This window comes from Salmo trutta, chromosome 2 (assembly GCF_901001165.1).
Source record: "Salmo trutta chromosome 2, fSalTru1.1, whole genome shotgun sequence".
NCBI lineage: Eukaryota > Metazoa > Chordata > Actinopteri > Salmoniformes > Salmonidae > Salmo > Salmo trutta.
This window is the reverse complement of record NC_042958.1, coordinates 48,776,880-48,792,663: the sequence shown is the minus strand read 5'-3', so window position 1 is coordinate 48,792,663 and position 15,784 is coordinate 48,776,880. Positions and strand designations below refer to the sequence as shown.

At 46.6% G+C, this 15,784-nt stretch overlaps 1 protein-coding gene across 4 annotated transcripts in view; it reads left to right on the top strand.

The window, feature by feature from the left end:
• Positions 1–14,380, top strand: part of LOC115156422 (nuclear prelamin A recognition factor) — a 28,997-nt gene extending 14,617 nt beyond the window's left edge. For 3 of the 4 annotated variants that reach the window (XM_029703857.1, XM_029703872.1, XM_029703867.1), the window contains exons 4-11: positions 555–687; positions 2,245–2,367; positions 6,703–6,821; positions 7,285–7,414; positions 11,634–11,706; positions 11,874–12,011; positions 13,205–13,362; positions 13,552–14,380. In XM_029703857.1, coding sequence (XP_029559717.1) covers positions 555–687; positions 2,245–2,367; positions 6,703–6,821; positions 7,285–7,414; positions 11,634–11,706; positions 11,874–12,011; positions 13,205–13,362; positions 13,552–13,796 — 1,119 coding nt within the window. In that variant the 3' untranslated portion in view covers positions 13,797–14,380. The remainder of the gene's footprint in view (positions 1–554; positions 688–2,244; positions 2,368–6,702; positions 6,822–7,284; positions 7,415–11,633; positions 11,707–11,873; positions 12,012–13,204; positions 13,363–13,551) is intronic. The other variant, XM_029703862.1, reaches the window with a different exon arrangement.
• The last annotated feature ends 1,404 nt before the right edge of the window (positions 14,381–15,784 follow it).

The window sequence follows — 15,784 nt, the reverse complement described above, 5'->3', positions numbered from 1 at the left end:
GACATGTCTCTCTCTCTCTCTCCCTCTATGTACTATTACAGAAGTGTGACGTGTCTCTCTCTCTCTATGTACTATTACAGAAGTGTGACGTGTCTCTCTCTCTCTATGTACTATTACAGAAGTGTGACGTGTCTCTCTCTCTATGTACTATTACAGAAGTGTGACGTGTCTCTCTCTCTCTCTATGTACTATTACAGAAGTGTGACGTGTCTCTCTCTCTATGTACTATTACAGAAGTGTGACGTGTCTCTCTCTCTCTCTCTATGTACTATTACAGAAGTGTGACGTGTCTCTCTCTCTCTATGTACTACTACAGAAGTGTGACGTGTCTCTCTCTCTCTCTATGTACTATTACAGAAGTGTGACGTGTCTCTCTCCCTCTATGTACTACTACAGAAGTGTGACGTGTCTCTCTCCCTCTATGTACTACTACAGAAGTGTGACGTGTCTCTCTCCCTCTATGTACTACTACAGAAGTGTGACGTGTGTCTCTCTCTCTCTCTATGTACTATTACAGAAGTGTGACGTGTCTCTCTCTCTATGTACTATTACAGAAGTGTGACGTGTCCAAACACCAGGTCCTGGTGGTGTCAGTGTGTTCTCAGTCTCTGCCTTTCTTCGCTGTCAAGTTCGGTCTGGACATTCCTGAGGCCACACGCAAACTCTGTGGCTTCCTCAAGAGCCTCGGTAAGGGAGTGTGTATCTATGTCTCTGTGCTAGATTTCCACTGGCATTTCCAGAGACAAACCCTGTAGTTGCATTGGTGTGTGTGTGTGTGTGTGTGTGTGTGTGTGTGTGTGTGTGTGTGTGTGTGTGTGTGTGTGTGTGTGTGTGTGTGTGTGTGTGTGTGTGTTAATGATAACTGGGGGAGAAAGCTCCAGCAGAAAGGGATCATGTGAGTCAGCCCCAGTGGATTGTTTTACATCCATCTTCAATAAGGCACTTAGTACATCATAGACATCAAATGAACAATGTGTATCTGGGTATGTATCGTTCTCTGCAACCTAGCTCCAAGTGAGTAAAGGACTCCCTCTACTGGAATCAGAGTTTTCAAAATATATTTCATCAAATAGGTAGCCCGAAGAGGTAGAGTGGTTATTAAATGCACCACAAATGTTCATCTTATCTGTTATGGGACCAGAGTCTGTCATAACCTGCTGGGGTAATGAGGGTGTGGAGTTTTGTTTCAGAGATTTGACTACCTTCTAGGAGGCAGCTGGATTCCCACCGTTCTCAGATGCACAGTTGAAGAAGTTGTTGCTTTACTAACCAGGGATAGACCTCAATATGTCTCAAGCATCTGAAGGACTGCCAGTCAAATGTAGAATCAGTCATTCTGAGCCCAAGCTTAATGTTTCTTCTGAAGTTTCTCTGGCAGTTTCATGTGTGAACCAGGAAGTATCTCTATCTTTTAGTTTCTTGAACGGTGCATGCTTATCTGCAATAGAGTTGCCCAAGTTAGTTAAACAATTTAGGGCCTGATCCGAGTCAGATATCTGACACCCCCCCATTCTCAGACAGGAATTGTTGCTCATTCAAATTCCTGTCATTTCTCTTTGTAATAATGCGAGGGCGAGATTTAGGTAGCTTTGCATCTCTTATGCAGGAAACGGGACAGTGGTCACTGAACTCATTAGCAACAATTCCATTGGCCGTATACTCATGAGGGTCGTTTGTCAAAATAATATTTAAAACATCTTTAAGCTACGGGTATTTTTCAGGGTGTTTTTAAAGTTGGGACGGGTTGGTTGAGTTAGATATCTGCATTGAGCAAAATCTGTCAGCCTATCTATCATAAGCTGGCATCAACCAATTCAGATTTAGATCACCCAGAATTCAGATTTAGATTTAGAATTCAGAATTCAGATTTAGCGTAGTTTGAAAGGATGTCAGATAATCGACTAAGAGCACATGTTGAGGCAGAGGGAGGGCGATAAATTCCCACTAGCGCAAGTTAGGCATTATTACCAAGGCCCCCATTTTAGGACTAAACATTAGGGGTTAGGGAAAATAGCATTTTGAATGAGTATCAATTGTTGGTCCCCAAAAATCCTCACAAGTATAGTAAAACAAATGTGTGTGTGTGTGTGGTAAGTGAGAGATTCTGTGTGCGTCTGACTTAGTACAACACAGTGTGTGTGTGTGTGTGAAATATATGTGTGCGGTACATTCATAGGCATCTACCAGATGAATCATTGTCTTCCCCTCCCTCGCCCCCCTCTCCCACCCTGCTTCCCTCTGTAGGAGTGCAGTATGTGTTTGATACCACTCTAGCTGCAGGCTTCAGTATTCTGGAGAGCCAGAGAGAATTTGTCCAGAGGTACCATGATAACCAGGCCCTACCCATGTTCACCTCCTCCTGTCCAGGTAATATTTACACCTTTACATATTTACAGTGTAGGGAGTCATTGTACCATCTAAACCGCTGTGAAATATAATTTCCATAACAAAAAATATAGTGTATTCAGCCCTTTGTAGCCGGTGTACAAAACCGAAAGGCAAAAATGAAACTTAATAACAGGAAGCATAGTAATAGTGCGCTAAGAACAGATCTATCGCTTCTTAGACTTGCTTTCAATGAGAATGACAGGTCTATAACTCACATTTCTATGTGAAAATTATCAGGTTACCCAAAAAGTGATATATTGCAGCTTTAAGCTACAGGGTATTAATCAAATCAGCAAATGTCAAAGTGCTGTACAGAAACACAGCCTAAAACCCCAAACAGCAGGCAATGCAGATGTAGAAGCACGGTGGCTAGGAGAAACTCCATAGAAAGGCAGGAACCTAGGAAGAAACCTAGAGAGGAACCAGGCTCTGAGAGTTTGTTCAGTCCTCTTTTGGCTGTGCCGGGTGGAGATTATAACAGAACATGGACAAGATGTTCAAATGTTCATAGATGACCAGCTGGGTCAAATAATAATAATAATAATCATCATCATCATCATCACAGTTGTTGTAGAGGGTGCAACAGGTTAGCACCTTAGGAGTAAATGTCAGTTGGCTTTTCATAGCCGAGCATTCAGAGGTCGAGACAGCAGGTGCGGTAGAGAGAGAGTCGAAAACAGCAGGTCCGGGACAAGGTAGCACGTCTGGTGAACAGGTCAGGGTTCCATAGCCGCAGGCAGACAGTTGAAACTGGAGCAGCAGCATAACCAGGTGGGTTGGGGACAGCCAGGAGTCATCAGGCCAGGTAGTCCTGAGGCATGGTCCTAGGGCTCAGGTCCTCCTGAAGGAGAGAATTAGAGGAAGCATTCTTAAATTCACACAGGACACCAGATAAGACGGGAGAATTACACCAGATATTACAGACTGACCCTAGCCCCCTGACACATAGATACTGAAGACTGAGACAGGTGTGGGGGGGAGACGACGACACTGTGTCTGACGATGCGCCCGAACAGGGCCAACCAGTCAGGATTTAACCCCACCCACTTTGCCAAAGCACAGCCTCCACACCACTAGAGGGATATCAACAGACCACCAGCTTACTAGGCTGAGACAAGGCTGTGTATAGTCCACGAAGATCTCCTCCACCGCACAAACCCGAGGGGGCGCATATACGGACAGGAAGATCACATCAGTGACTCAACCCACTCCTAGGGACGGCATGGAAGAGCACTAGTAAGCTATCCACAGGAGACAAACTGATATTTTTCCGACAGATAAGATCTAAACCAGGAAAGAACTTGTCTGTGTAGACCAATTAGGGTTTCCAATCTCTCCAAAAGAATGTGGTGATTGATGGTGTCAAAAGCTGCACTAAGGTCTAGGAGCATGAGGACAGAGCCTTGGTCTGACGCCATTAAAATGTAATTTACCAGTGCAGTCTCAGTGCTATGATGGCGTCTAAAACCAGACTGAAGTGTTTCATATACATTATTTGTCTTCAGGAGGGCAGTGAGTTGCTGCGCAACATATATATATATATTTTTTTGTGTTGTTGAGGAATGGGAGATTTAATATAGGCCGAGACGGGAGGGAGAGAGACCGAGACAGGAGGGAGAGAGACCGAGACGGGAGGGAGAGGGAGAGCTACAGAAGGAGAGACAGAAGGGAAGGAGAGACTGAGCTAGGAGGGAGGGAGCGGGAGATTGAGCTGGTAGGGAGGGAGCGAGCGAGAGATTGGGCTGGGAGGGAGGGAGCGAGGGAGGGAGGGAGGGAGAGATTGGGCTGGGAGGGAGCGAGAGAGAGATATTGGACTGGGAGGGAGGGAGGGAGGGAATGGGAGGGAGGGAGACTGGGCTGGGAGGGAGCGAGAGCGAGAGATTGGACTGGGAGAGAGGGAGCGAGAGAGATTGGGCTGGAAGGGAGCGAGAGAGAGAGAGAAAGAGAGAGACTGGGCTGGGAGGGAGGGAGCAAGAGAGATTGGGTTGTGAGGGAGGGAGGGAGGGAGGGAGGGAGAGATTGGGCTGGAAGGGAGCGAGAAAGAGAGAGAGCTATTGGGCTGGGAAGAAACAAGAAAGAGAGATTGGGCTGGGAGGGAGGGAGGGAACGAGAGAGACTGGGCTGGGAGGGAGGGAGTGAGTGAGACGGAGGGAGAGATTGGGCTGTGAGGGAGGGAGGGAGTGAGTGAGACGGAGGGAGGGAGAGATTGGGCTGTGAGGGAGGGAGGGTGCGAGAGAGAGAGATTGGGGAGAGAGAGAGCTGGGAGGGAGGGAGCGAGCGAGAGAGACTGGGCTGGGAGGGAGGGAGCGAGACGGAGGGAGGGAGAAAGAGATTGGGCTGTGAGGGAAGGAGGGAGGGTGCGAGAGAGAGATTGGGGAAAGAGGGAGAGAGAGCTGGGAGGGAGGAATGGAGAGAGAGAGAGAGAGAGAGCTGAGAGAGAGAACTGGGAGGGAGAGAGAGACAGAGCTGGGAGAGATGGAGGGAGGGATGCAGGGAGGGATGGAGGGAGGGAGAGAGCTGGAAGGGAGGGAGAGAGAGAGAGAGAGCTGGGAGGGAGGGAGAGAGAGAGAGAGCTGGGAGGGATGAAGGGAGAGAGACAGAGCTGGGAGGGAGGGAGAGAGGCAGAGCTGGGAGGGAGGGAGGGAGGGAGAGAGAGAGACAGACCTGGGAGGGAGAGAGAGAGATCTGGGAGGCAGAGAGAGGGAGAGCTTGGAGGGAGAGAGAGCTGGGAGGGAGGGAGACCGAGCTGTGAGGGTGTGAGAGAGACAGAGCTGGGAGGGAGAAACAGAGCTGGGAGGGAGGGAGAGAGCTGAGAGGGATGGAGGGAGGGAGAGAGAAAGCTGGGAGGGAGGGAGAGAGCTGGGAGGGAGGAAGGGAGGGAGAGGTTGGAGGGAGGGAGGGACAGAGTTGGGAGGGATGGAGGGAGAGAGAGAGCTGGGAGGGAGGGCGAGAGAGCTGGGAGGGATGGAGGGAGAGAGAGCTGTGAGTGATGGAGGGAGAGAGAGAAAGCTGGGAGGGAGGGAGGGAGGGAGGGAGAGAGAGCTGGGAGGGAGGGAGAGAGAGAGACAGAGCTGGGAGGGATGGCGGGAGAGAGAGAGCTGGGAGGGAGGGAGGGAGGGAGGGAGAGAGAGAGAGAGCTGGGAGGGATGGAGGGAGAGAGAGAGCTGGGAGGGAGGGAGAGAGAAAGAGAGATCTGGGAGGGAGGGAGAGAGAGAGACAGGGCTGGGAGGGATAGCGGGAGAGACATAGCTGGGAGGGATGGAGGGAGAGAGAGAGCTGGGAGAGAGGGAGGGAGAGAGAGAGTGCTGGGAGGGAGGGAGAGAGAAAGGGAGAGAGAGAGCGAGCTGGGAGGGAGGGAGAGAGCTGGGAGGGACGGAGGGAGAGAGAGAGAGAGAGCTGGGAGGGAGAGAGAGCTGGGAGGGAGAGAGAGAGCTGGGAGGGATGGAGGGAGAGAGAGCTGGGAGGGAGGGAGGGAGGGAGAGCTGGGATGGATGGAGAGGGAGAGCTGGGAGGGAGGGAGAGAGAGAGAGCTGGGAGGGAGGGAGGGAGGGAGAGAGAGAGGTGGGAGGGATGGAGGGGGAGAGAGAGACCTGGGAGGGAGAGAGAGCTGGGAGGGAGAGAGAGAGAGCTGGGAGGGATGAAGGGAGAGAGAGCTGGGAGGGAGGGAGGGAGGGAGGGAGAGAGAGAGCTGGGAGGGAGAGAGAGCTGGGATGGATGGAGAGGGAGAGCTGGGAGGGAGGGAGGGAGAGAGAGAGAGAGCTGGGAGGGAGAGAGAGAGCTGGGAGGGAGGGAGAGAGACAGAGCTGGGAGGGATGAGGGGGAGAGAGAGAGGTGGGAGGGAGAGAGAGAGCTGGGAGGGAGAGAGAGGGAGGGAGGAAGGGAGGGAGAGAGAGAGACAGCTGGGTGTGAGGGAGGGAGAGAGAGAGCTGGGAGGGAGAGAGAGCTGGGATGGAGAGACAGAGCTGCGATGGATGGATGGATGGATGGATGGATGGATGGATGGATGGAGGGAGAGAGAGACAGAGGAGGGAAAGACACAGAGACAGAAAGAAGGGAGACACACAGAGACAGAAAGAAGGGAGACCGAGTCAGCCTGATGCCGCTCCCTGGAGATAGGACCTGCAGGAAGGGAGTCACTCTTCCTTTCCTGCTCTCTCATTCGCTCACTCTTGCACTCATCCTCAGTTTCACATTTTGTCTGTTTTTGTCTTGCTCTATATTTTCCTCTGACCTTAATTAACCCCTTAGAAGAACATGAGCTTTAGGACTCAAATGAATTTCAGAAGGCTTTATCATGTTTTCTATTTCTCCCAGGGTGGATCCGGTACGCTGAGCGTGTCCTGGGTAGTCTGGTCACTCCTCACATCTGTACGGCCAGGTCTCCTCAACAGATCATGGGCTGTCTGGTTAAAGACTACTTCACCAAACAACAGGTCAACACTTTCATGTGTTATAACAACTCATTCAATATGATTCAGTGAAACTCATTATAACATGTGAATACTGATTGAGCCCACACTACTCATGTGTTATAACAGTGTTATATCACCTCACACAACAAGTGAATACTGATTGGTCCCACACTACTCATGTGTTATAACAGTGTTATATCACCTCACACAACAGGTGAATACTGATTGATCCCACACTACTCATGTGTTATAACAGTGTTATATCACCTCACACAACAGGTGAATACTGATTGATCCCACACTACTCATGTGTTATAACAGTGTTATATCACCTCACACAACAGGTGAACAGTGTTTTCTCTGTGTGTTTGTAGAAGCTGAGCCCAGACAAGCTGTCAGGTGAACAGTGTTTTCTCTGTGTGCTTGAAGAAGCTGAGCCCAGACAAGCTGTCAGGTGAACAGTGTTTTCTCTGTGTGCTTGTAGAAGCTGAGCCCAGACAAGCTGTACCACATGGTGGTGGCCCCGTGCTTCGATAAGAAACTGGAGGCAGTCCGAGAGGAGTTCTACAACAGTCTACTGGACAGCAGAGACGTGGACTGTGTCCTCACATCAGGTACTGCTGCTCCATCCTCTCTACCTCTCTGTCCATCCTCTCTACCTCTCTATCCATCCTCTCTACCTCTCTGTCCATCCTCTCTACCTCTCTGTCCATCCTCTCTACCTCTCTGTCCATCCTCTCTACCTCTCTGTCCATCCTCTCTACCTCTCTATCCATCCTCTCTACCTCTCTGTCCATCCTCTCTACCTCTCTGTCCATCCTCTCTACCTCTGTCCATCCTCTCTACCTCTGTCCATCCTATCTACCTCTCTGTCCATCCTCTCTACCTCTCTGTCCATCCTCTCTACCTCTCTGTCCATCCTCTCTACCTCTCTATCCATCCTCTCTACCTCTCTATCCATCCTCTCTACCTCTCTATCCATCCTCTCTATCTTTCCTCTCTAGGTCTATATTTATCCTTTCTACCTCTACCAATATCTATCCTTTCTAGCTCTGTATCTATCCTTTCTAGCTCTATATCTATCCTCTCTAGCTCTACCAATATCTGTCCTCTCTACATCTATATAAATCCTCTCTAGCTCTATCTGTCCTCTGTAGCCCTATATTTATCCTCTATATATATATATATATATCCTCTCTACCACTATACTTATCCCATCTAGCGATATATCTAGTCTCTCTAGATCTATATTTATCCTCTCTTCAAATATCTATCCTCTCTACCTTTATTTCTATCCTCTCTACCTCTATATCCATCCTTTCTAGTGCTATATTTATCCTGTCTACCACTATTTATCCTTTCTAGATCTGTTGACCGGTAGTGTATATCTATCCTCTCTACCTCTGTATATCTATCCTCTCTACCTCTGTATATCTATATCTATCCTCTCTACCTCTCTCTCAATATATATATATCCTCTCTACCTCTATATATCTAGATCTATCCTCTCTACCTCTATCTATCTAGATATATCCTCTCTACCTCTATCTATCTAGATCTATCTATCTAGATCTATCCTCTCTATCTCTATCTATCTAGATCTATCCTCTCTATCTGTCTAGATCTATCCTCTCTACCTCTATCTATCTAGATCTATTCTCTCTACCTCTATCTATCTAGATATATCCTCTCTCTCTATCTATCTAGATCTATTCTCTCTACCTCTATCTATCTAGATATATCCTCTCTACCTCTATCTATCTAGATCTATTCTCTCTACCTCTATCTATCTAGATATATCCTCTCTACCTCTATCTGTCTAGATCTATTCTCTCTACCTCTATCTATCTAGATCTATACTCTCTATCTCTATATATACAGTTGAAGTCGGAAGCTTACATTCGCTTAGGTTGTCATTAAAATTAGATTTACCTCTGTATATCTATCCTCTCTACCCCTGTATATCTATCCTCTCTACCCCTGTATATCTATCCTCTCTACCCCGTATATCTATCCTCTCTATCCCTGTATATCTATCCTCTCTACCTCTGTATATCTATCCTCTCTACCTCTATCTATCTAGATCTATCCTCTCTATCTCTATCTATCTAGATCTATCCTCTCTATCTCTATCTATCTAGATCTATTCTCTCTACCTCTATCTATCTAGATCTATCCTCTCTACCTCTATCTATCTAGATCTATTCTCTCTATCTCTATCTATCTAGATCTATCCTCTCTACCTCTATCTATCTAGATCTATCCTCTCTATCTCTATCTATACAGTTGAAGTCGGAAGTTTACATTCGCTTAGGTTGTCATTAAAATTCGATTTTCAACCACTCCACAAATTTCTTGTTAACAAACTATAGTTTTGGCAAGTCAGTTAGGACATCTACTTTGTGCATGACACAATTAATTTTTCCAACAATTGTTTACAGACAGATTATTTCACTCATAATTCACTGTATCACAATTCCAGTGGGTCAGAAGTTTACATACACTAAGTTGACTGTGCCTTTAAACAGCATGGACAATTCCATAAAATTATGTCATGGCTTTAGAAGCTTCTGATAGGCTAATTGACATCATTTGAGTCAATTGGAGGTGTACCTGTGGATGCATTTCAAGGCCTACCTTCAAACTCAGTGCCTCTTTGCTTGACATCATGGGAAAATCAAAAGAAATCAGCCAAGACCTCAGAAAAAAAATTGTCGACCTCCACAAGTCTGGTACATCCTTGGGAGCAATTTCCAAACGCCTGAAGGTACCACGTTTGTCTGTACAAACAATAGTACGCAAGTATAAACACCATGGGACCACACAGCTGTCATACCGCTCAGGAAGGAGACGCATTCTGTCTCCTAGAGATGAACGTACTTTTCAATGCCAGAACAACAGCAAAGGACCTTGTGAAGATGCTGGAGGAAACAGGTACAAAAGTATCTATATCCACAGTAAAACGAGTCCTATATCGACATAACCTGAAAGGCCGCTCAGCAAGGAAGAAGCCACTACTCCAAAACCGCCATAAAAAAGCCAGACTACGGTTTGCAACTGCCCATGGGGACAAAGATCGTACTTTTGGAGAAATGTCCTCTCGTCTGATGAAACAAAAATAGAACTGTTTGGCCATAATGACCATCGTTATGTTTGGAGGAAAAAGGGGGAGACTTGCAAGCGAAGAACACCATCCCAACTGTAAAGCACGGGGGTGGCAGCATCATGTTGTGGGGGTGCTTTGCTGCAGAAGGGACTGGTGCACTTCACAAAATAAATAGCATCATGAGGAAGGACAATTATGTGGATATATTGAAGGTCTTCCAAATGGACAATGACCCCGAGCATACTTCCAAAGTTGTGGCAAAACGGCTTATGTGACAACAAAGTCAAGGTATTGGAGTGGCCATCTCAAAGCCCTGACCTCAATCGTATAGAAAATTTGTGGGCAGAACTGAACGTGTGTGTGAGCAAGGAGGCCTACAAACCTGACTCAGTTACACCAGCTCTGTCAGGAATGGGCCAAAATTCACCCAACTTATTGTGGGAAGCTTGTGGAAGGCTACCTGAAACGTTTGACCCAAGTTAATCAATTTAAAGGCAATGCTACCAAATACTAATTGAGTTTATGTAAACTTCTGATACACTGGGAATGTGATGAAAGAAATAAAAGCTGAAATAAATCATTTTCTCTACTATTATTCTGACTTTTCACGTTCTTGAAACAAAGTGGTGATCCTAACTGACCTAAGACATGGAATGTTTACTAGGATTAAATGTCAGGAATTGTGAAAAACTGAGTTTCAATGTATTTGGCTAAGGTGTATGTAAACCTCCGACTTCAACTGTATCCTCTCAACCTCTATATTTATCCTCTCTAGCTCTAAAATATTTGCTCTGCTCTGATTTTCTCTGTTTTTGCATATTTTTGATACTGAATGTTATCAGATCTTCAACCAAAACCTAATATTAGATAAAGGGAGCCTGCGTGAAAAAATAACACAACAATGACATACTTTCTTCATAAACAAAGTTATGCAACACCCAATGCCCCTGTGTGAAAAAGTAATTGCCCTCTTACACTCAATAACTGGTTGTACCACCTTTTAGCTGCAATGAATCCAACCAAACGCCTTCTGTAGTTGTTGATCAGTCTTTCAGCTCGCTGTGGGGGAATTTTGGCCCATTCTTCCATGCAGAACTGCTGTAACTCAGTGATATTTTTTGTGGGTTTTCAAGCCTGAGCTGCTCGTTTCAAGTCCTGTCATCTCAATTGGGATTAGGTCTGGACTTTGACTAGGCCAATCCAAACCTTCACATTTGTTGCTTTTTAGCCATTTTCATGTAGACTTAATTGTGTGTTTTGGATCATTGTCTTGCTGCATCACCCAGCTGCACTTCAGCTTCAGCTCACAGACTGATGGCCTGACATTCTCCTGTAGAATTCTCTGATACAGAGCAGAATTCATGGTTCCTTCTATTAAGGCAAGTCGTCCAGGTCCTGAGGCAGCAAAGCATCCCCCAAACCATCACACTGCCACCACCATGCTTCACCGTTGGTATGAGGTTCTTACTGTGGAATGCAGTGTTTGGTGTTCGCCAGGCATAACGGGACCATGTCGTCCAAAACATTATACTTTTGACTCATTTGTTCATAGAACATACTTCCAAGAGTCTTGACGATCATCCAGGTGCTTCCAGGGGCTTTTCGGCAAACTTGAGTCAACTTTTTGGATGTGATGGGTCCCATTTATGTCTGATAAAAATCAAACACTGCATTCCATATAAGTTGTCTGTTGTTTTAATGTGAGACTGAATATGTGTGTGTTCCAGGGGAGGTGTTCCTCTTGATGGAACAGATGAAGGTGTCCGTAGCAGACCTGGACTCTGTCCCTCTAGATCACGTGTGAGTGTTTCAATGTTCACTGGGCTCTTAACCAGGAAGTGTTTGTCAGTGCTCAATGTCAGGCTCATTGCTCAGTGAGGTGGTGATGTGTGTCTGTGAGTGTATTTCTGTCTGTTAGGTTCAGTTACTCCGAGTGTGTAATGTTCTTCTCTTTGTCTTCATGTTAGGCTGAGTGAGGCAGGGGACCAAGCATTGGTGAGACATGAGGGCAAAGGATCGGAGGGCTTCCTGGAACACGTCTTCAAATACGCTGCTACGGAACTGTTTGGCCTGGATGTAGACGAGATCACATACAAGACTCTCAGGTGAGGAGGGGAGAGAGATGGAAGACCTTGAACTGAGACCGTTGGAGAGGGAAGAGCGCTGACCTGAGTTCAAATACATGTGTATTTAAATACTTATTTTCTGTGTATCTTTTAGTTTTTTTTTAGATAATGTGGCCCGAATCAATTACATCTATTGAAAGTAGTTTCAAATACTTTCCTATAAATGGCCTACTATTTGAAAGTATTTCCAAATACATTATTTAAAACAGCAAAATAGGTCTGGGCCCGCATCCACAAAGCGTCTCAGAATAGAACATTGGCCCCAAGCGCTGAGAATAGAGACATTTTACTCTTGTGGGTTAAATAAAAAATCAGCTATGCATGAAGCCTCTTTAGTCATACGAGTCACCCCTAGTCAACAGATATTTAGGAGACCTCATGAGCTGCCCTTACCAGTTAAGAGTTACCAGCAGGTGTCTTGGTAATAGAAAATTGCAGTGAGTCAGTGATTCCTGCATCACATGCAATTGCTTTTGAGTTGATAAAATGATATTTCATCAATCCATAAATAATCTAGACCTGTAACATATCTCTTGTACTTTTGACAATTTCACAAGGCCAATTTCACATGATATGCCTAAATACTTATAACCACCAGGCTAATAAATAAACATGTTTTTCTTTTGATTATTTAATTACCTACCTCATGTTATTTCAAGTTATCCATTTGGAATGAGTTATTCAAGTTATCCATCCATCACGTTGTTTAAAAAATATCTCTAAATTGAGCATGCCTATAAATTGGGAATTGAAGGCATCTACTGTATAGAGTTAACTTTGATAGTGTTAGATGAAAATGACAGCTCTTTCAAAACGTTGCAGCGTTATATGCAACATTATCGGCAAGTGACTTGATGCCTACTGTGCCAAAGCGATTTAGAGTAGTTAAACGGGAGTGACGACGAGTTTGTTGACAACGGTAATATTATGAAATGTAATTGAAATACCCTAAATAGTATTTGAACTCAGGAGAGGAAGGATGAGAGCGGAGAGGGGTAGAAAAGAGGGTAAAGGAAGCAGGCTGTAAAAGAGGGAGTGAATTAAAAAATAATATCCCATCTCCTTCTCTCCGACCTCCCTCCCTGCCTCCCTCCATCTCAACCCTTTCCCGCTCCCCCCTCCCTCTCTCCCCCCGCCTCCCTTCCTCTCTCCGTCTTGCCTCCCTCCTCTAGGAACCGTGACTTCCAGGAGGTGTGTCTGGAGCGGGATGGGGAGGTGCTGCTGCAGTTTGCATCCGTCTATGGCTTCAGGAACATCCAGACCCTGGTCCACCGCATGAGGACAGGACGCATCCCCTACCAACTGGTGGAGGTGCTGTCATGCCCTGGAGGTAAGTCACATTTACTTCCTGGTCCTGGGTTGGTTTTGGGTTAATGTGACGAGGCAGCTGTCAACCTGTTTCTGTTGAACTGAACTGGATATAGAAACTAGAAAAGGGATTTAGTGTGATCTTTATTTTTGTATTTTATACTTTGTTTGACTGCTGTTCTCCCCCTCTCTCTCCCCTCTGTCTCCCCAGGCTGTGTGAGTGGTCGTGGGCAGGCGGAGGGAGAGACAGGGGGTCGAGTGGACAAGGCCTTGGTTCAGCAGATGGAGGAGGCCTACAGCAGTCTAACAGTCAGGCTGCCTGACACCAACCCTGACCTACTCATACTCTACCAGGACTGGCTGGAAGGACAGGACTCAACGCACGCCAACACACTCCTACACACACAGTACACACAGCAGACCCCCAGCCAGACACAGACACACATACAGTGGTGAGACACACACACAGAAACTCAAACACACCTCAACATTCAAAAGCCCAATCAATCACTGACCCTCTGTCTTCTAAGGACCCACTGCAGTGGTTTCAATAGGTACCATTGTATAGGCGGGGATGGCCAGAGGGCCTGGATGTTGTGTTTGTGTTCCTTTGCACCCTGCCTGAAGAATCATCTCTGGAAAATACCCATATATCCAGGAGACTTGATTCTGAACTTCCTTAAATCAACCAGAAGGTGGTGCTGTTATTCCATACGATGTAGTGCTCTAGAGTGCTGTGGAGGCTGATCCACTGCTTTCACCATGGACGGGAAACAGTAAATATTTGTGTTATGTTCCAGAGGGAATTCATTATGTGACAGACACATTTGTGACATGGGAAAACAATTGTATCTACCGGCAATAACCCTAAAAGGAATAGTATTTGGTCCAAGGGGATGAAGCAGGAAAACTATCAAACAAACTGTGTCCTGTTAACATGTAGTGAATGTAAAACCTGTAAGTAGGACTAAAAGCATTTTTAGAAGTGATCCAAACAGTTCAAATAAAACCAGTTGTACTTGTTTCAACTGTGAAATGTACACGTTGTTTTGTCTCCTGTGACTCCAACATGCTAAATGATCAATCAAGCAATTGAAAATGCTAGCTCTTCTCACTAATAATGCTGGTAGTGTGGCTGCCATTTGCAATGCACGTGTTCATCCATGGCATAAGCACTGGAATTATCTTAGCTATATGATGTCCATATGAGATCCACTCACCGGCCAGTTTATTAGGTACACCACCCTGTTCACAAAAATGGATCACTTGTACAGACAGTGAGTCACGTGGCCTTGGCTTGCTATATAAAGCAGGCAGACAGGCATTGAGGATTTCAGTTACTGTTCGATTGAACGTTAGAATGGGCAAAACGAGTGACCTAAGCGACTGAGCGTGGTACGGAGCAGGATCCAGTATCTCAGAAACGGCCGCCCTCCTGGGATTTTCCTGCACCACAGTGTCTAGGGCAAAGCTCTGCAACAGGTCGATCGAAGACTACCAGTAGCTCACATCCCACCTACCAGTAGCTCACTGCCCATCTACCAGTAGCTCACAGCCCATCTACCAGTAGCTCACAGCCCATCTACCAGTAACTCACAGCCCATCTACCAGTAGCTCACAGCCCATCTACCAGTAACTCACAGCCCATCTACCAGTAACTCACAGCCCATCTACCAGTAGCTCACGGCCCATCTACCAGTAGCTCACAGCCCATCTACCAGTAGCTCACAGCCCACCTACCAGTAGCTCACAGCCCATCTACCAGTAGCTCACAGCCCACCTACCAGTAGCTCACAGCCCATCTACCAGTAGCTCACAGCCCATCTACCAGTAGCTCACAGCCCATCTACCAGTAGCTCACAGCCCATCTACCAGTAGCTCACAGCCCACCTACCAGTAGCTCACAGCCCACCTACCAGTAGCTCACAGCCCATCTACCAGTAGCTCGCAGCCCATCTACCAGTAACTCACAGCCCATCTACCAGTAACTCACAGCCCATCTACCAGTAGCTCGCAGCCCATCTACCAGTAGCTCGCAGCCCACCTACCAGTAGCTCGCAGCCCACCTACCAGTAACTCACAGCCCATCTACCAGTAGCTCACAGCCCATCTACCAGTAGCTCACAGCCCATCTACCAGTAACTCACAGCCCATCTACCAGTAACTCACAGCCCACCTACCAGTAGCTCGCAGCCCACCTACCAGTAGCTCACAGCCCATCTACCAGTAGCTCACAGCCCATCTACCAGTAGCTCACAGCCCATCTACCAGTAGCTCACAGCCCATCTACCAGTAACTCACAGCCCACCTACCAGTAGCTCACTGCCCACCTACCAGTAACTCGTAGCCAATCTACCAGTAACTCACAGCCCATCTACCAGTAGCTTGCCAAACAATTCCAAAAGTACGTGCAATTTTCCATCGCAAGCTGTTTTAAACAAATC